This window comes from Helicoverpa zea, chromosome 31 (assembly GCF_022581195.2).
Source record: "Helicoverpa zea isolate HzStark_Cry1AcR chromosome 31, ilHelZeax1.1, whole genome shotgun sequence".
In the NCBI taxonomy this organism is placed as follows: domain Eukaryota; kingdom Metazoa; phylum Arthropoda; class Insecta; order Lepidoptera; family Noctuidae; genus Helicoverpa; species Helicoverpa zea.
In genome coordinates, this window is record NC_061482.1 from 12,349,078 (window position 1) to 12,369,545 (window position 20,468).

The 20,468-nt window shown below is 37.1% G+C and overlaps 1 protein-coding gene across 2 annotated transcripts in view; it reads right to left on the reverse strand.

The window, feature by feature from the left end:
• The window catches only part of LOC124645311 (carboxyl-terminal PDZ ligand of neuronal nitric oxide synthase protein), a 170,197-nt gene that overhangs the window by 123,731 nt on the left and 25,998 nt on the right, over positions 1-20,468 (reverse strand). For both annotated transcript variants that reach the window (XM_047185113.1, XM_047185112.1), the window contains exon 2: positions 6,959-7,229. In XM_047185113.1, the coding sequence (XP_047041069.1) occupies positions 6,959-7,165 (207 nt within the window). In that variant the 5' untranslated portion in view covers positions 7,166-7,229. The remainder of the gene's footprint in view (positions 1-6,958; positions 7,230-20,468) is intronic.

Here is a 20,468-nt window from a genome sequence, read left to right on the forward strand (position 1 = left end):
TAAGGCATAATTACTGGCATCGGTTCGCAATATGAATGGCCTCGTGTAGTCAGCTTGCACTAGTATAGGTGCCGTAGTTAACAACTTCTTAAGAGTATCAAAAGCCTTACCTTGCTCTAGACTCCATTGCCACGCCTGTGATTTCTTAGTGAGGCGGGTTAGCGGCTCGGCCACCTTCGCAAACTCTGGTATGAACTTACGGAACCAGGAGCATGTTTGAAGGAAGGTGCGCAGCTGTTGGAGGCAGGTAGGTTCTCTCATACTAAGTACAGCATGTACCTTGTCTTCATCCGGTGATATACCTTCCTGGGAGATCACGTGACCTAAGTACCTAACCTTTTCTCTGGCGAATACACACTTGTCTCGATTCGCACGGAGCTTAAACACTCGGAGACGGTCAAATACTGCACGGAGATCTGAAAGGTGACGAGTATAGGACTCTGATATCACTAGGATGTCATCTAAATATGTCAGTACGGTGACGTCATTAAGTGACGACCCCGCACGGAACCGGTCAATAAGCCTCTGGAACGTAGCCGGTGCATTCTTGAGTCCAAAGGGCATACGTAAGAATCGGTACGTACCAAACGGCGTGACAAACGCGGTTTTATCCTTATCCTTGACCTTGCATTGCCAATAGCCACTCCGAAGGTCACAGGTGCTCATCACACAACCTCTCTTAGTGGACTGCAGCAGCTCATCAATACGCGGCATAGGATACGCGTCTGTCTTAGTGACAGCGTTGAGTCTCCTGTAATCTACACAAAACCTATACCTACCGTTAGACTTCGGTACCAAAACAGTAGGTGCAGACCAGGCAGACTCGCACTCCTCGATGACACCTTCTGCGAGCATCTTGTCCAGTTCTATTCGCATGACCTCCTTCCTCGCCGGCGTGACCCTGTATGGAGGCACGGCGATAGGAGGATGGTCACCGGTGTCGATGTGATGCTCGGCAAATGGCGTTGGTTCCCCCACCTGATCAAAAATATCAGAATACTCACCCAATAAATTTTCAAGGTCAGAACGCTGATCCAAGGTCAATAGTGTGCCCTCGTCCTCCCGCAGCAGGTTGACCGAAGCACATTCCACCGCCTCGCGTGAACTCTCTGTGAGCAGGGGGTGAATGACCTGAGGCCGATCAGCTGTGAACCACGTCATATTACTAAAATTTAGAACAATGTTAGACTGCCTAATAAAATCGATTCCCAAAAGGGTTTCGTTATTACATGCATCGGGGAACACAATAAATTCAATAGGTATACACAGTGACATACATTTTACATTCACACATGTAAACAAAACGGTACTATTTCTAATAGTACCATCAGCCAGTTTCACCGACATGGTTTTTGAAACAAATGTATTACCCAATCGTAAAAGTAAGGCATACAGGGTCGAACCCGCGATACTACGTCGGGCCGCGGTATCAATAAGCGCTGAGCCACTGTGCCCTAAAATTTCAATATTTAAAATCGGTCGGCCTTGGCTGATAATAATATTATTCTTACTCTCACAGCTTACATTATAACACTCACTGAGTACCGTGTTAAGTGAGTAGAAAACATTTTGTTGTGGTTGTGAAACTGAGTTATTAACATCAACATTACAAGTTGAAACATTTTTACACGACGGACAATTTGATCTAACAAACCCTTTCTCGCCACAACCATAACAGAATAAGTCTTTAGAGTCTCTTTTTGGGCAAGACTCACGCGTATGACCACGACACTTACAATACACGCAAAACGACTTTTTGTTTACACTATCACTCGCGGCACTAACACTCGGCGAAGTATTACGCTGGAGCTGCGACGACGACGGCTGTGCCCCCGCGCCGATGGACAGCGCTGGCGGCTTCGACGCGCCCTTCCCCGCCGAATACGGCGTCTGCATCGGAGCGGCCGCGTGCTGAGCCCGCAAGCCGGCCGCGCTGGGTCGTGCTGGCGCTGCTCGTGCGAGCTGTGACTGCGTGTTATTGTTACTCGAACTTGACGACGTTGTCATCTCTTTTTCGGAGAGCGAATCTTCGACGGCTCTCGACTTTTTGATTAATTGATCAATGTCCTCAATAGACTCGCGCGTTACGCGTTTACGAATGCGTTTGTTTAACAAACCGTAAACTATGTCGAGCTTGATTCGTTCGTCTAGACTGTAAGGTAACCTGCTCATATGTGCGCGGAGACGACCGACGAACACCTCCGTCCGTTCTTCACTTTGTTCCGCGGCGAACATATCCCGGAATACCTTATGTGGCGGACGAGGAACACCAAACATCGCCCGCAGCTTGGCAAGGGCGTCATCCCACGACGTAAGCGATGCCTTAACGCCGCGGAACCACACAGCTGCCTCGCCATGTAGAAGCATCGGGAGACCACGGAGTGCCAGGTCATCGGGGACAGATGCACACTCTTTGTAGATTTCCACGGAGTCGATAAACGCTTCTACGACTTCTGGATCTCTGCTATGCCCGTCGAAGCGTGCCGTACACTTGGACATGTTGCCGGTCTTGCATGTCGACGAGGGCGTCGGTGAGGGTCGCGCTGATCCTATCGCGTGCGATGCCATGAGGGATTCGACGAGCTGCCGGTTCGCTTCCGCCTGAGATTTCGCGAAGGCGGCAAGGAACGAGGCCAACTGGTCCCCAGACATGAGCGTTGGCGACGGTCTCGGTGCTTCTTCATCCGAGCTGGATTGCGCGTCCTCCACATTAGCGTCGGTACGTACTTTGCGTGGCGGCATTTTCAGCGACGCAGGTATAAACGCGAACACTAATGTCCTAAGTCGATCGGCAAAGAACCGGTTTAAACTGGCTAGCGGATTCACGGCCACTAGTTGGAAGCGCCACTTATAACAACAAACACATTGTTGGTTATAGAAAGTTTATTGTAATTCGAATACAGACATGGTAATTAGTTACATAGGTAGTTCACAAACACACGTCGTACTTAACTAGATAGCCACGGTCGCGAGAGTTAACACATCGTGCGAAATACATGGCGTCGTGCGCCGGACTGGCGACTCAGCGAGCGTCCCCGCTCGTGAGAGTAGGCCCTCGCTCCCCGCACCCCTCTGCCGGCCGGCCACGTATTGGTCGGCTCGGTGATCACGCGATGGCCATATATGGCCATGGACTCGACCACGAAAGGTAGGCGCGCGTTACAAAGTAAAATACACCCGAAAGCCTAATAACCTTCGATTTTTTTTTAAATAAATAATCAACTTTTGTTTCTACTGTCAATAAAATTAATGTTCCGTGAACCCGCTCCCCTACTTAAAAACCCTTCATTGTGAGTTCTCCAATACTTGGATCTCTTTATTATACACCATTAATTTATTGTTTCCAAATTAAATAATAAACCTTTCATGTCAGATTGAATTTATACCTTTTTTTCTATTTAATAATTTCTACATACATGTATTTTATGTATGCCTAATTCCATACCCTATCCTTTATCTTCCTACTTCGCAAGTTACCTTCATAAAATTGTCAGTCTGTGAGATGTAAATGGGTAAAGGGTAAAACGTTCTACAATTGATCAAAATAACCCAATCGACACAAATAGCAAAGGTGCCCATTGGACCAGCAGAAAATTTAGTGTTCTCTATTCGGAATTGTTAGGACCACAACAAAATTTTGCAAGCCACTGGAGTGGAAATATTTAGAATAGAATCATGATTGAATTTTAATAGACAACGGTTAATTTATTAGAAGATTTATAATTTGCAGTTCATTAGTTTGGTTGTTGAGACGGATATAATTAGATAGGTATTTAAAGATAGTAGAAGTCCGAAATAAAAAATGACTTGGTACTTTGAAATAACTCCTGTTGCAAAATTCCCATCAAAGCAGGCTAGTAAGAAAACTCGGATTAAAAACACCCAAAGAGATACTGACACTAAAATAAAAATCTGTCATATAACTTCTTATACAAAATAAACGGTCATTCATAATTTACAAAGCATAACTCCCAATTAGATGAATTTAATGCAGAGCCAGAAATGCAAGACCCAAGACACAGTAGTCAGTAGCAACTTGAATAGGCTTTCCACGTCACCAGTTCACTTCAAAAGCCTTTTATAAATATTTAGTTACCTCTGCCAAATCTCATGGTTCAGTAGAAAAGCATACTGCAGACTTTTAGTCGACCGATAGTTTGTTTGGGCTCATAAATCAGTATGAAGATAAATGGTAGAACGCACATTAAGAAGATCAGGTATTTTAGTTGTTGTCATCAACTGAAAACTTTGACTAGAATCAAGAATGGCTTCAAAAATAAAAATGCCAAGTGTCGGCCGACTTTTAGTGTTCAGTGTGCGGTTACTCTAAAGTTTGCTACATAAATTGGGTACGAATGCTTTTTGAATATGAAAAGAGATCTTCATTTATTTTCATTCGTTTTAGTCGGACTCGGCAAAAATAACTTTATGCATGTGGGATGCATAATTTCGGAAAGATAAGTTATTATTTGTACCTATCATACATAAGTGAATAATTAGGAAAAAATAAAGTTTTATTGAATCTGTGTAATTGAGATATTAATGTTTTCTCTGAATTTGTTCAAAAATGGTAAACTTAAATCGAATGGTTCAAAATATCTCGGAATATTGTATTTGATATATGAATTTTGAATACGAGCAATTTGACGTACCTATTTCCGGTATTATTAATTAATTCAATATTGTGCCTAGCTATTAGTACTATCAGTGTAAAAAATAAGACTTTCATTTTAAATAGAATTTATTTTAACAATATCAAAAATATTTTGTTATTTTCAGAATTTTGTAAAAAAAATATAACTTTAAAAAATCCTTATCTTAAAGGTTTGTAATATCTCTTCTCAGAATTCAAACGTCAATTGATTGCGCTAAAATAAAAATAAAGTTAATTTACCAAGCCTTTGTACGTACCTGAGAGACCAATTATAAACGTTTTCTAAATTTAAGCTGACTGTACACAACTTTTAAAATATTAAGCCCTTCAAAGTGACCTGTGGAAAGGATTAAAAAAATCAAGCCATAAAGTCTACATTGAAATATACTTTGAGCGAGCAACGCGTCCGTTGATACATAGTATTTCCATTTCGATCGCTAGACGATTTATATTCCGCATTTTAAAACTTCAGTGATATCCATTAGTCCCGTTGAATATTTCACGTCATTTCGAGAACGGTTCAGTCCGTCATTTCTACCAATAACAGGGCTGTGGAGAATTCATTTCAGCAACGAAAATTACCTTTACGTCGAATTCTTCGTTAACTTTTACTGAAATGCATAATTTAAAATGTTAATTACCATTGACGATGGATTAAACGCGCAGTAATTAATTAATTTTCTTTGAATGCCGATACCTAAAAATCAATTGGCCATGAAAATACGCCAGCAAAAATGTTGAAAACGAATGCTCTTTATTAAAATATACCTGTGGTTTTGGAAAAGCTCTTTGTGAATCATTTACGCAGGTTGATTTGTAGAGTAGCTGTGTTCGGCCAAATTCGAGTAGGCACTACAGAAATCAATGTTCCACTGTGCCTTTGTGTCTATTGTTATTTTATAAAGTGTCTATATTTAAAGTTATTAACAAGAACTTAATTCAAGATTGATAATAATGTTTACAGTATACTGTTCTTGTTAAGAAGAATATACTCCTTTTGTAAGCCCTATTAACCTAAAATATATCGAAAAGACGCTATGTACGGGCGTCATAATCGGAGGCGAAGGCAGTAAAGTGGTAGAAAAATATCCTGTTCAAAGAATTTTCATTCACCCACTTTATGGTACCGTGGACAACCTTTTCGGGGATTTTTCTAAGCCCGTCCCCATTTAGGGACGGCACGTAGCAACTGCATTAAAGCACAAACAATGTTTCCCTTTTTTCTGAGGGGTAGGAATACTCGATATGAATTTTATTAGCCTTGTTTTTATTTATACTTTAATTTTAATGCTTCTGTTGTTGGTTGTATTAGTGATATCATATTTAACGAATGAGTAAATTAAGATTTAATTCTATATTATTACAACTAATATGATAAAAAAGTATTTTAATTTAGGTGAGGGCCGAAATTTAAGATAAAAAAAATATGTATAAACAATACACAGAGCCTGTGGATGTTTTCTTTGCTTTTATCGAAAAAACATACACATTTTTTAATTTAAGAAAAGTACAGACTGGTTTATTTTAAAGAGCCCTACACTTGTTTAATACTTTTACTTTTAATTAAAACTTTAAAAGAAAGAAACAAAGCATAATATAATACTTAAAATATTTTTCTCGCTTTTTCTATATCAAAATAAACCCTGTGTATGTCGCGGAGTCATATAAGAAATAAGCTTGTTATCACCAGTATCTATTCGCTGCAATGCGCTACAACGAATGAATTGTTACGATCCCATGTTCTGTCTTATAAGAGTGCTCTGCGAACGATGACCGCTAACTTCTTGATACAACTTGCGGATAAGTATTATTGAATCTTTTGTTACTTTCTTTGTATACCAGCACTGTTTACTATATCAGTGTGCGAAAAAAGCAAAAAGGATTAACTGTTTTAGACTTATTTGTCTACTAGTTCTAGTTGAAGTGGTCAGAGAGAAAATAAAGCAAAGTAACTCCCGCAAATAAATACGCAGCGCTAAGTAAGTGGTTGCCTTGAGTTCGTAAATTAGTTTCGATTTATCGTTAACTCAATTTAGATTGCTAAGTTGTGTATTAACACCGATATCAAAGGACACTTGGCAGAATCAGTTAAATAAATCGAACTTTTGTTCACGTAACCGCGACGCCTACAGGAAAAGGTGCTATTAAATTTTTGCCGGTGCTACGTTTCAGTTGCCACCTCTATTTCTCATTGGTAGCCTGACCTCAAAGTAATTTGTAACTTTGACGTCAATCTCGCGTTCCATTTCGCCCACGTCTTCACGATCTATTAAAAGGTTAGCTAAAGCATTCAGCTCGTCTTACCTTGGCTTGGAAGGTGATCCCGTAGGTGAACGCCTCGTCGGGATGCAGCGGGATCCGCGTGTCGTACTCATCGTTCGGTACCAGATTGTACTGCTTGGTGGATGGCATCTTCCTTCCCCACTTTAGCAGCTTCATCGGCACACGCTTCCAGGTCCTGGCCTTTAGCACCACGCGGAAGTAACGGGTCTTGTATCCTCTCCTAAACATTTAGGAGGATTAATGCAGCACCACCATCATAAACTGTCCCCGAACTTGAAAGTGGACGCGTCACCTGAAACAAAATAGCACTTCATTCAGCAAAACAGAAGGAAAATTAGGATATGATTTATGTAAATAACTTCGAAAGTATTTGTTTGCGGATCCATAGCAACAATTGTAACAACACAGACGTACAAGAAATTTCGCCAAAACAAGTCCCGTTATTCATTTGTGGTGGCTCGCTAGCAAAATCTAGGATAGACACAACGCACGTACTAATCTGTCGCTTTGTGTTTTTTCACAAAGATACAACGTCGCGTAATGACTACCATTAGGGTCAACGACGACGCTCCAGCGAGCCAATCAATGCTAACTGACGAGTGGGAGCACTTGACAAATTCTGCCCTTCGGCAAACTTGGAGCGACGTCACTCCGCGCTCCCCTGTCTACAAATGGACACGTGTGCAATATTTGCGCGACGAGTTTGTTTTTAGTGAACTGGATTGTAACCAACAAGCTGGAATTCCTTTTTGCAATTCGACTAGCAATTCTAACAAGTCAACGATAACGTTTACCCAATTGTTTCTGTAATAAAGGCAGCTGGCTATTGAAAGCTGACTAGTGTACTACAGTTTAGAGGCTGTCCAGATGACTAAACACTGCTTAGTCACCTGTGTGAGGCTATTGTAGTGAACAGTCGATGCGATATCGAGAACGTTGATATGTTTGACAATCTACGGCTTTGGGGAAGATAACTAGCTATTGTCTGCAGCTTTGTTCGCCTAAACAATCGAAAAGCTATCTATGATTGTCGAAATAAAAAACGCAAGCGCTGCTGCGAACTTTGGAGTACTTCGCATGCATAAACTTTGAAAACGTAATTTTAATCTTGTGCGATGAAATTCAAAATGTTAGCGAAAGTTTCATAAAACTTCAACGTTGTTTTTCAATTAGTAAGATTTACCAATTTTATCCAGCGAACATAATATTGACATTATAGGCAACTTTTTTAATTTTCTCAAGGTATAATCGAGTTTGCTATTATCTTCTCTATTGGTTAAATATTAAATATTCGGTCCCTCTAACTGAGAGCTTTTGGGTTCTATTAGTTATTCGCTTTTGATTAGTTTGTGGACATAGAGAAAACATATTCATAGTTTGGTTCGAATGATGTTACTCTTTATACAACGTTTTGTTCTTCTAATTAGCGAATTTAATTAGTGGTGATTATATGGATTATTTGTTGAACAGTGATTGGCAATTAGCGGTTAATTACAACAGTTTCAGTCTAAAATTATATTGCATTTGATTAACTGTATTAATATCTGATTGATGTTCACAAATGGTTATGCTTTTACTACATACGCTACGAACTTTACACAGTTTTTTTAAAACGCAATGAAAACACAAGTTTTTTTCAAAAAAAAACAAAAGTTTTCCAAGCAGAAACATGGATAAATTATGTCACTTAATTGGTACGTAACTCGCATCAATAAATTGACTGCGCTAAGCTAAGTGTCGAACATTCAACCAAGTGGAACGCTTTAGAACTTACAGTCGCCGACTCAATCATGGCGCGGAATATTAATTAGTTAAGCCCCGGTTTGCTATTTGTTGATTCCTACTATCAGAAGCGTGAAGATAGCTTGCAAAAGATAAATGTAGGTTCCCGTTTAAATCTTACGAGCATTTTATATTTATTAACCTAAAAGTAACTTTAAGAATACGGATATGTAAAAATGTCTTAAGAAATAAGCATTAACTTTGTCAATTATGTATTTCCTGTTGTTTTTCTTTATACACGATATACCTATGTATAAAAAAATATAAATAAATAAACGGAAACTATATAAGAACGGCATTTAAGTGTTTTTTTTAAACAGATGGACGGACACGAGGTTTCACTGTGTTTTGTTCTACATACCTAGTGATAGGGATATATTTAGTGCAGAACATAAGAAATCGGTATGATTGTTAAAAAAAAGGATGATAGTACGAACCATATTTCAGTATTATATACATACCTACGTACTTACTTGATTTGTATTGCAAGATTTAAGTAAGGCCGTTAAGATATATGTCGCACCTTTTAAATGATTTGATTAAATCTGGGCTAAGAAAAATTGTTGGTTAGAAAGGTTAGCAGTAAACGTATGGCCCATTAAGCCGCCGATCAAGAGGTCTGCTAACGTTATTATTGGACTATAAAGAATATATGGGTATATATGGCATGTGATGCATTAACTTATATTATTACTATAAGGCCCCCGTCTGCGCCCAGTTATAAATACCTTTTTACTTTTTCTGATGGTGCATATAATAAGTGAAAATTCCAAATCGATGAGGCCAAGGCTTCAACGCTCTTAAATCTACTTATAAATATCTGCATTTTGAATGTTATTTATTATTTTACGAGGGCGTTTTTCAGTTCACTGCGCCTTCATAAAAATTTCAATCAAGAAATTCCATTTAGATTATTAACTTAAAAATCTATACAATTTTTCATCATTAGTTATTGAAGTTGTCTGAATACTGAAAGTTATATAGTAACTGTTTCAAAGTAAATATACCAAAATTGAAAAGAACTAAAGCTTAGTATATCAGTTAGTTCAAAGCTACGAATTTTTGTGCTTCATTGAATAATAAATTAAAGCATGACCACTTAAGCTAAGCGTCCACTTGTCGGTATCGTACGCAACGGACGTATCGCACGCAACGGATCGTAGTATTATTTATATAGAAACTCAAACAAGTGCGTCCACCTGTCCGCATCGTACGCATCGCACATCTTGTTTGAGTTTCTATATAAATAATACTACGATCCGTTGCGTGCGTTGCGTCCGTTGCGTACGATACCGACAAGTGGACGCTTAGCTTTAATCAAAAGAGTCCGGTGGCTGATCGCCAATCGCGACATTATATTTCAGAGGAAAATGAATCTAAATACAATATAGAGAAAATTGCTTTTCCTTTATAGAAGAGTTTTTTCCCAGATCATTATTTTTATCTAGCGGAAAACTGAGAGCTTGGATTTGTATCTGTTTAATTGTGAAATATTTTCTCTGTAATAATTATGTCACATAATGAGCTTTGATTTCAATTTTAATTGCTTTGATTACGTTGCTATTAATTATTACTAGATATTGAATAGCAAAGGCATTATTTGATTCATTATAATAGACAGCCACGAAGATAATAATATGAAATATAACAAAACATTTAGCTTCAGATGTTTTAAATGCTGAAGGTGTAGTGTGTTGCTGGGGAGTTTGTTACGCCACTTCTTCTTCTCAGCAAAAACACATAGGAAGTGGTGAAGGGTGGGCGTTTTGGGATCTGTCCTATGTAAATTTCTGATGTTCAAAAAGTGCTGTTTTGCAGTCAAGTTTGAATAAACGATTTTGATTTTGTACGTTATTAATTTTTGATCACATTATTACATTAATATTTACCTACATTATTTAAAAACACAATTTCTTCAGGGCCCTAATGTTTTGGAGTTCACACGTCCACACGCCAGCGTCTGAATCTAATTCCCTCAGTATGCAATTAAAAAATACTAAAATAAAACATGTTATGTAGTTTTAGTTCGCGAAAAATTATAATTAACATTATTTTAATCCTCTATGAAACTAATTTACCGCAAAGGAGTAAAGTTTTGGTTGCAATTTGTCTCCTTATACCGAGCCGAGGTTCTGACTTCAAATAAACTTTAATTGCACTTCTTTAGCTTGGGCTTATTGCACAAAGTTTACGCGGATGCACAGTCTCAGTTTAAAGTACGTAATACATTATGCAGTTGGCGTATTAACTTTGTGGGATAACAGTGCGGATTTGTTAAGTTTTACATTCATATTGAACAACTTACTGCTTTGTGGGAGTGTAAATCTTTAAGCTTTATGCATGTGACATATCTATATATTCATTTATTTAAAACACCTAGGTACTACGATAATTACAGCGTTTACCCCAATGCGACAGCTAAGAACTTAAACTAACGCTGTTAAAAAACTATATTATTTACAAACATGATATTACGTCTAGATATTTAAATAAAGTAAGTAATATACGTAAGGATAAAGGGATTTATAACTTTGTATCTGTTTGTATATATTTGGGCACTGTAAATACAAAACAATGACCAAGACTACTCGTAAGGGCAGATTTACTCGTAACTTTAATTGCCTAACTTTGGATCATATCTACAATCTTTAACAATGTATGGATTTTGTAACTACAATTGTCCAGGAGTTTGGTCACAATTGGACAATTTATTCCCTATACGCACTCCTAAGCTGTCTGAAAGTTGGTCATTTAGTCAATAATATAACATTATCTTGTCTTTCTTTACAGTAGTTCGCTTATTTACAAGCTCACAACCTCATGTGACGCCATCCATACTTAAGTGTTGATAACCCAACTGTTAAACCAATGTAAATAACGAATGTACACCAAGCTCAGGTACAGATACCTCAGATTAAATCTTTACTAATAGTTCTAGCTACAAAACGATCTCAGCTAACAAGAATAGAGTAGGAACAACATTGTTCACAATATTAATGTTTGCAAGGAAGTTACTCCTTGTGGTTCAAACAGAAACATGATTAGTCCCGTAGAAGCTTCTAGAAGCACGTACAACCATAACACGCGAATAAAATTTACAATATCGCAAACAAAGTTTGGACCGCTTTGCATTACAGTGACCGTAACTGAAACTATTTTAATGACTCCCGAGTATTTGTTTTTATTTCAGCCTGTAGTATGTTAGGAGGCCATTAAAATAGTCGTTTGTAGTAAATAAGTTTTATTGTCTGTAACTCGAAAGTAGATTACAGGACTTTTTAAATTACGGTTGAACATTATTGCTTCAGCGGAGGTAAGTAAGGCCGATCGCAATATTCTATCTATCTGTTGATTTTCTTACTAGAGATAGAATATAATCAGATTGAGATCATTAGCTCCATACAAGTAATGTAAAATATCTGTACTAAGCAGAATAACAGATAGGTGGAATACTTATTGGGAACAGTCATTAGATATCTTTTTTATGGGAAATCATCAAATGACTCCTCCCGCTGTGGGCTAGCAGCGGTGAGGGCATGTCAGACTCTTACCGACTAAATACCCATGATCTTCCTTCACAGGCCTTTTATATATGTCTGCCAGAGCCGCGGTAACTCTTTCGAACCATCCCGCATCCCCGGCAGGCCTTGGCCCTGGTGGGCCCCGCTTGGTCGTTAGAGATCATAGAGCTACCACACACTGCAAACTAAACTGTTGACCGATAGAATGATCAGGCTCATAATATGTCAGAATGGAGATGAATGGTTTGTGCACTTGACAACAACGACAAGGTATCTAGCCGGTACCGATCAACAAGTTTGATTGGATTCACGATTACCTTCAAAATAAACTGTCAATCAAATTTCGGGGCAATTTGAAGCCGACTGTTTAACCGCAATGTACAGGGTTTCTGTACACTCATAGTTTTCTATTAAGCTCCAGAGATCAACAAAAATACTTCCCTTCGGTATTGACAAGGAATTCGGAAAATTCGACAAGGAAAATGCCAAATACAGTTTTCCGACCCTTGCATTGTATCCAAGAAATAATTGCGATTTCTAACTAAACTATTTCATTCATTCAAATACTGTAAGTAGCTATTGATTCATATTTAATCAAATTATTAAACTAACCATCTTTAAGCCGAAGGTTTTATTAACAGACATTTTTATTTCCGTCATTTTATTAAGCGCATCCTTGTCTAGCAAGAAAAAATTTGGTGGTGACAACTCGTTTCTGACGCCGAATATTGAAGAAAAACTTATATTTGGTTGTCTTTTCCTCATTAACGCCTAGTCGTTCTAATACCTATGTATTGTGCAATAATGACTTTTTTCAAAGAATCTTTGAGTTGCATCAATGGAGGATATCCTTGATCGCACTAGTGATGCGTAATTGTTAGCAATAGATGATTATCTCATCCACAGGTCAATGATAAGTGATTCAAAGTCTATGAAACTTGATACAAAATACTTACATATGAATAACGTACAATTGTTTCCTGAAGATACAATCAAGGAAGATATTACGTGAACGGATTTTCTCACAAGGAAAATAATGACAATTTCTAAATCAATAATAATAAAGGTTTTATCGATATTTAACAAAGGCTTCAGTAAAAACTTTTATAGAAGCTAAATAAAATTCCGAAATAAATTGATATAAAAATAAATTCAGATAAAAACAAACAGCTAATTCTACAGAGGCCCTTTAGATAAATGCTACTTTAGGCTTCTATGATAATGATAAAAAAGAAATCCATCGGGAATATCTGTAAGCGTACTTACGTTTTTATTTTTCTTTAGTCTTTAAAAACTAAGCAGAGAAAAATATACATTTATTTCCAATAAGTTATTAATCAAATTGAAAAAAAGAGCAAAAACATTTTCTTGACTAGACGAGATAACTAGATTTTTATTGTGATTGAAAGCATGAATTCTGACCACAAAAAATCCTTCGATCACTGAAAAGGAGTGTGCATTTATGTGGAAAAGTTCTCGGTTCTTCAACTTTATTACGCTACATATTATCATGTGTCAGCAGACTCGACATTTACAGCCTAGTAAAATCGGCTTTCAACAAAATGTGGAAGGACTCATCATGCCCTAAAGAGCCCGTGCTTTTATGTTACAAAAATTTTGTGATTTATGCGCGATAAAAGCCTGCATGCGCGACCGAACCGGCCTTTGCCTAATAATTTTTACAACTTTTCCCCTTTGAAAGGAAAACGGCCAATCCGGACGGAACCCGCATAATATATGCGGAACCAGTTTGTCAGAATCTTCACTTCTTTTGGTCGAATTGTTTCCCGTCTACCAAACTAAGTTTGTTAAACAAAGTTTTCACATCGACGTAAATTGTGAGGACTATTTGATGTCCTATCAGTAACTGAAACTTGTTGTATTTGTAACGCATTTGTTTTCCTTTGGAGGGCGGTTTTTTGTTGAACTTTTGTTCTAATTTATGTTGAGTCGTGACGACGAGTGCGAAACACCAAGTTTTAAATTAACATCGTCGGTACGATAAACAATTGCGGAGAGTCTCATCTCGACACGTAACTTATCCAGAAAGTTATTCAGCGAGGGGGTGAGGGGGCTCATATTGTGGAATTGGACAAGCTTTTAACGAGGCTACGACCACATAAGACAATTGAGTGCACTAACTAACGAGCGACCTCGCAGTTTGCCGTCACGAAGAAAGGCGATCTGTGTACAAGCTCAAACAATATATTCGAAGGGACCGTCACAAATCACTCTCAGATTAATTAACTTTACTTAGTTAGAAACCTTATAACGTTTGTTGTATAATCGTTAGTTGGAATTAGTTGCTGTTAATTAATTTGCTACATACCTCCCATTGCCGAAATTGGAAATGGTAGTCGTGTTTATGACATCAGCATACCCTTTGCTATAAGCCCTCTAGGCGTGGGTAAACCATTGACTCCCAAAGAAGCGATAGTTTATAAGTATCTGAATGCTAGACTGTCCTGAAGACTGATTAGGTATTTAAAGTCTTATGTCATTATAAAACAGTCACTTAACCTAAATATTGACATAGTAAACTAACAGCGGACTCTTACTTAACTAGCAAGAGGCTTGGCGGATGATGTCAATAAACTACTTGGATCTACAACTACATAAACAGGCATTGATCGTACACTTTATTACAAAGGACCCGTACTAGAGAAATGCTCGTAGGAGTGTTTTATTACATTAGCTGGAAATAAAATCGATTATTTCATTTCCTCGTTTTGCTGCGAGCCACTTCAAACTTTGACATACAAACGATCGGGCATATGTTTCCGTCGGCTGCACCGGCAATTAAGTGAACAGTGAATAATTTAAAGTACACCTTGAAACTGTCTGTAAATGAAGCTAAAGTTAGAACAATCTTTTTTCCATTTACTAAGGTTAGGGTTAGGTAAGGTTCCTTCTCCATGTGAGAGGAGGCCTGTGCCCAGCAGTGGGACGATAAAAAAAAAAAAAAAAGGCTGTAACAGTAAGGTTATGCGCGACATAATAACTGTCGAGACATTTTAGCATTTAACGTCTCTTGAACTGAGTGACACAAAATTAGCGCTACATCTAATGGATTTCGAAACATTTTCTCGCACCAATTTGCATTTGAAGACGATTTTAGCCAATTACTATTGAAATTAATTTCTATCGTTCAGTAACCTTTTGTAATGCGAGCGAAGTTCATGCAGACTTCAAAGTTTAAAAATATACTAGAGGGCAAAGTTGTAAAACTTAACAACGCATAACTTAGTTAAACTTGATGTTTATTTTAATGTACGAATTAAAACAGTGTTGAACTTGAAAAGCGAAAATGTTAGAACGTTAAAATTAATCCGAATCCGTCATAAAACACGAAGTGTACGCAGCAATAAAATACAAGCACAGCTGTCTCTTCGAGCTGTGGCGTTTTGTTTATTATTCTACAAATAACGAACCCTACGCTTATCGCTGTACCTTGAGAAAGAAAATTATTTGTCAAGCTCTCTCCAACTGAAAAGTACTTTAACATTTTTCTTGACAAAAGCGATTTTCTCAGAACTTAACTTCATTAAGTACCTGATTGCTTACAATGAATATTACTTTTCCAAATACTGTTGTCGTAAATTTAATTTGGTGACAATATTATATTTTCATTGTATGGTAATCGTCGTGCCTAGCGAGGGTATGGAACATTAAAAGCCTTATGAATACACTATTATGTAATAAGATGGCAATGTGTCATTTAACAGGCCGATTGGTGTTTTGTATGCACATATAAATCGGCCTCTGAGCCTCGCCTGGCAACGTCTGACCTTCAACTTGACTATTTTAGATTCAACGGACGCCAAGGCGGGTTTAAAGCCTCCAAATATCATAACTTGTGGCGCCTCGTGACCATACCTTTTTAGATTTTACTTTTAAAACTTTAGCGCTGAAAAAAACCTTTAAAATAGGTGTAGAAGCTAATTTTATTAAGTATGACAGAATTAAAGAAAATGTTGGCAATTTTACATACCAATAGGTACCTATACATATACTGCTGAACAATCATCAATATCAGCAATATTCTTAAATATACCCATATCGTTTTAATTAATAAATCATTAAAATCCGAATGTAAATCAATTCCACTAACAACAGCCTACATTTATTTATAGTTCCGCGCAGTGCGCACGCTTGCATTCTCATTAGGCATTCTTACAATAACGCACGAGCTTTTGTTTGACTTCTAATTAGAAACAGAGTAGGCTTTGTTATAAGTAACAGTTCGTCAGCACATTGGTTGCGCAAGAGTCGGGTAGTGGCCACTGCGCTCGTCGAGGCGCGCACAAGGAATCGCCCACAAAATTACTTAAGTAGGTATGTTACGTTCCCACTTTTACCAACTAGGCAATTATTTTTTACTTTTTTAACCATGCTGGTGTCATTAAGCCAGTTTAAAATACAGAAGGTTTCATTTTAACTAGAGTTTTTATTGTTATTTAATTTAAACTGTAGTTAGTACGGCAATAAACACTGCCGATGTTCACGGTAAATAGAACAAAATACAAGTGTAAATAGAACTAAAAAATAAAATGGTAAAACACAGCTACGAAAAAGCTTGGATGCGATCTGAACATTACGGACTTTTTGGTAAAACAAAAGATTTCAGCCATCAAGGCTTAGTGTTAAAAGTGCATTTCGCGAAACAAATTGCTGCGGCATCATTACCGAAAATTAGTTCTGTAATAACGTCCAATGAGCTATGTGAAAAAACCTTCCCATTTTTTGTTAAAAAGGAGCCAGAGCGAAGTTAGCAGGTGCGTTCCAAGTTCATTCACCTTCCATCGAAGGTCAAACATGAAAGTGCGCTCCGATGCTGCACAATTCAAGAATTGACATCTAGTATTATTACTGACACTTCACTATTCACTCACACATGTAAATATGCCTAAGAAACTAAGAAAATATTTGCCGTAGACGATCACGATTGCCTGTGTGGGTGAGTTATTAGTGTAGCCGTATTTTGAACAATTATTTCTAGTATTTTACAGTTTACTGGATTCTGAGATTTTACGGATATTTATTTCAAGATTCAATATACCGGTACGTAGTAATAAGTTGCAAAGTAATGGTGGTTTTGACGTCATTATTACCAGAACAAGTAACTTTGTTGATCCTTCGAAAAAAAAATTGTAGTTTTGGAATTAGTATTGAAGCCAGATAAACAGAGCTTACTTTTGATTTCGTATGAATAATGATTAACGCTCATTTCTTCTATTTACGAAAAGAGGCCTACAGTGACAATAAAAAGGCTGATGATAATGACAACTTAATATTAATGTAATATGAAGAGGAATCTTCCACGGAATGAATAAACTTCAGCTTTCTGGTTCCGTTACGACACATATTTTGATGTTTCATATTAATTGAAACGTTGGTATTCATAAGGCATGTTACTGCCTGACGTTTCTTTACTTTACGCTCCTTTTATCTAGAAATAGGCTTCAAGTGTACCAAGAAATATCAAAAATAAGAAACATTTCTGAAAATGTCACGAAAATAAATTTTAATTAAGTTTTTTCTGACAAAGGTCTTGAGTACAGGATGTATAGATTTTTATGACGGTCTTTACATCTCTTGAAATTAAAAATAGAAACGGTTTTTTTATTTCTGTCCAAATAAGGCTCGGTATTTCCCTATGGGTAAAATTATTATGAATAGATTTTTAATACATGCTTCTGCCTGAAGAAGTTTCGTCTTAGCAACTACAAGTAGTGATTGATGGTGTATTTGAAACAATAAGAAAAATTTTAACGCCACAATTGAAAAAATAACATAACTTTCTAATAACTAAGTACAAAGGCAATGTTTGTTAAAATGGTTCATTGAACTTTACCCAATTAATTTGCAAAACAAACCTAATTCGTTAGGGGTCAAAGATAATATAGACCTCAATCACCGATTGTTTGTATAAACCATTCTATTAATCTATACTAGAACCTTTAAGGAAACCATGAATATTTCAGACTACAGTCGCTAATAATTAGCTATTAATTGCATGTCTAATATTGATTTTTGTTATTTTTATTTCTACAGAGTAAGATCGATATTAGCAGTATGTGTTACTTTAAGTTAAGTCTCTTCAGAACTAATAAAAAATCTTCATTCTTTGCTTAACTTTTATGCGACTGTTTGGGATCGACCTCCAGTCCGCCCAGATGCGTATGAGTATCAGTGTTTTACATAGAGCAACTGCCTATCTGACCTCAAATTTATCAAAGCACAATAAGAAGGTCCTATTACAATATGTATTATCCTTTTTTGAATAAAGAACTCGTATAAACATTAATAAATAACAATGATTAATTTTAATATTAAGTTGGATAATAAATGAATAGAATAAATGACTTGTAAAAGCAAATCAGTTATGCCCTAATATAACAAACTTTTAGTAATTTTGCTAAGTCACCTTTAATCATAATTCAAAGTCCAAAATAATATTGCAAAATCGTACAGAGCTTTCTCGCTAATTACGTCTACAATGATTATTTTGACTAGAGTAACTTTTCATAAGTTTTGATTACGTAGTCTCTTAAAGGACAATCTTGAAAGACAAATTATTTGAACTAAAAGCAGATGGTACCCTCTGCATAATTAATTTAGCTAATATCGAAAATTGTATACTTACAGGTACAAGGTTTTTCGACTTATGTGCAATATAGACGCAAATCAATGAAAAACGATTCAGCCGTCTGCAGTTAGTGAAAAACTGATTTTTACATTACCAAAATACGCTTTCAATATATAATGTAAAGTCGTGGTGGCCTAGTGGGTAAAGGACCAATCTCTCAAGTATGAGGGCGCGGGTTCGATCCCAGGTCAGGCAAGTACCAATGCAACTTTTCTAAGTCTGTATGTACTTTCTAAGTATATCTTAGACACCATTGGCTGTGTTTCGGATGGCACGTTAAACTGTAGGTCCCGGCTGTCATTGAACATCCTTGGCAGTCGTTACGGGTAGTCAGAAGTCAGTAAGTCTGACACCAGTCTAACCAAGGGGTATCGGGTTGCCCGGGTAACTGGGTTGAGGAGGTCAGATAGGCAGTCGCTTCTTGTAAAGCACTGGTACTCAGCTGAATCCGGTTAGACTGGAAGCCGACCCCAACATGATTGGGAAAAAGGCTCGGAGGATGATGCTTTCAATATATAATGTACTTCTAAGTCTTGATAATGATACATGTTAGCATATTTTTAATTCAAATAGAAAATAGTAAGGGAGGTAAATGCTATAGCAATTCTTAAGGGCCTGAAAATAATGTGAGTATTTTAAACAATATTGAAACGAAAATTTTTTCATTTAGGCCGAGTACTGAAAGTGACTTAAAGGTCTTTGATGAAGTATTTAAGTCCTCCAAATGCCCTTGGAACCATTTTACAATTAAGGAACAATTAGAAAAGATTTGACGTCAAATACTGGCCACCAATTTTAGACTTTTATACTTAAGTACGTATAAAATGGGCTAGATTAAAAACAATTCCCGTACGAAGACAAAAGCGAGTACCTACTAACCGTGAGCTGGTATAAAAAATGTCGAGATATCCCGAGATTTCTCGGGCGCCCCCGCTACCCTTGTCAATTAAGCTTGTCGCTCGAGAACGACCAATAAATAAGTCATCGCTGTCACGGCACCTAATAGGTGAAATTATTTTTGAAGTACACAATCTTAGCCCATTTTAAAATACCCTGGATAATATTTAGACTTTCTCTTATTGAAAAAAGCTAATATAAACGTTATGAAAATCAAATATCTTGTAAATTTGTACGCTGTGCTTTTATTTCCCTTTGAACATACAAATTGTGCTTCGCTGAAGATAGAAAATGGCGGAAACAAACTGAGTGCCTAGTGCGAGTTTTGCAAGTAAATTTTTTCGATGCGAAGATTATCATACCATTGAATCACGTAGCACTTATCATAGAATTGTTTATTTAATAAAGACTGTCATCAGTACTTGGTCGTATTACACTTGAGCTCACTTTTGCGAGTGTAATCATTATTAACCGGCAAAATAAAAGAAGAAGTAATACCTAAATCATGTGCCGTAGCATACGACTCTTTATTTCAATAGACTTATAATTACGTATCGAGTTGCGAATGCTGTCAAAACTCGGAATCAGCACTCTGTTTCCTTCAATCTTCACGTGTACCAGTGACTGCAAGATTTGTCTCTGCAACTATCGTTATTGCTCGTTTATTTACTTCTTGGAAATT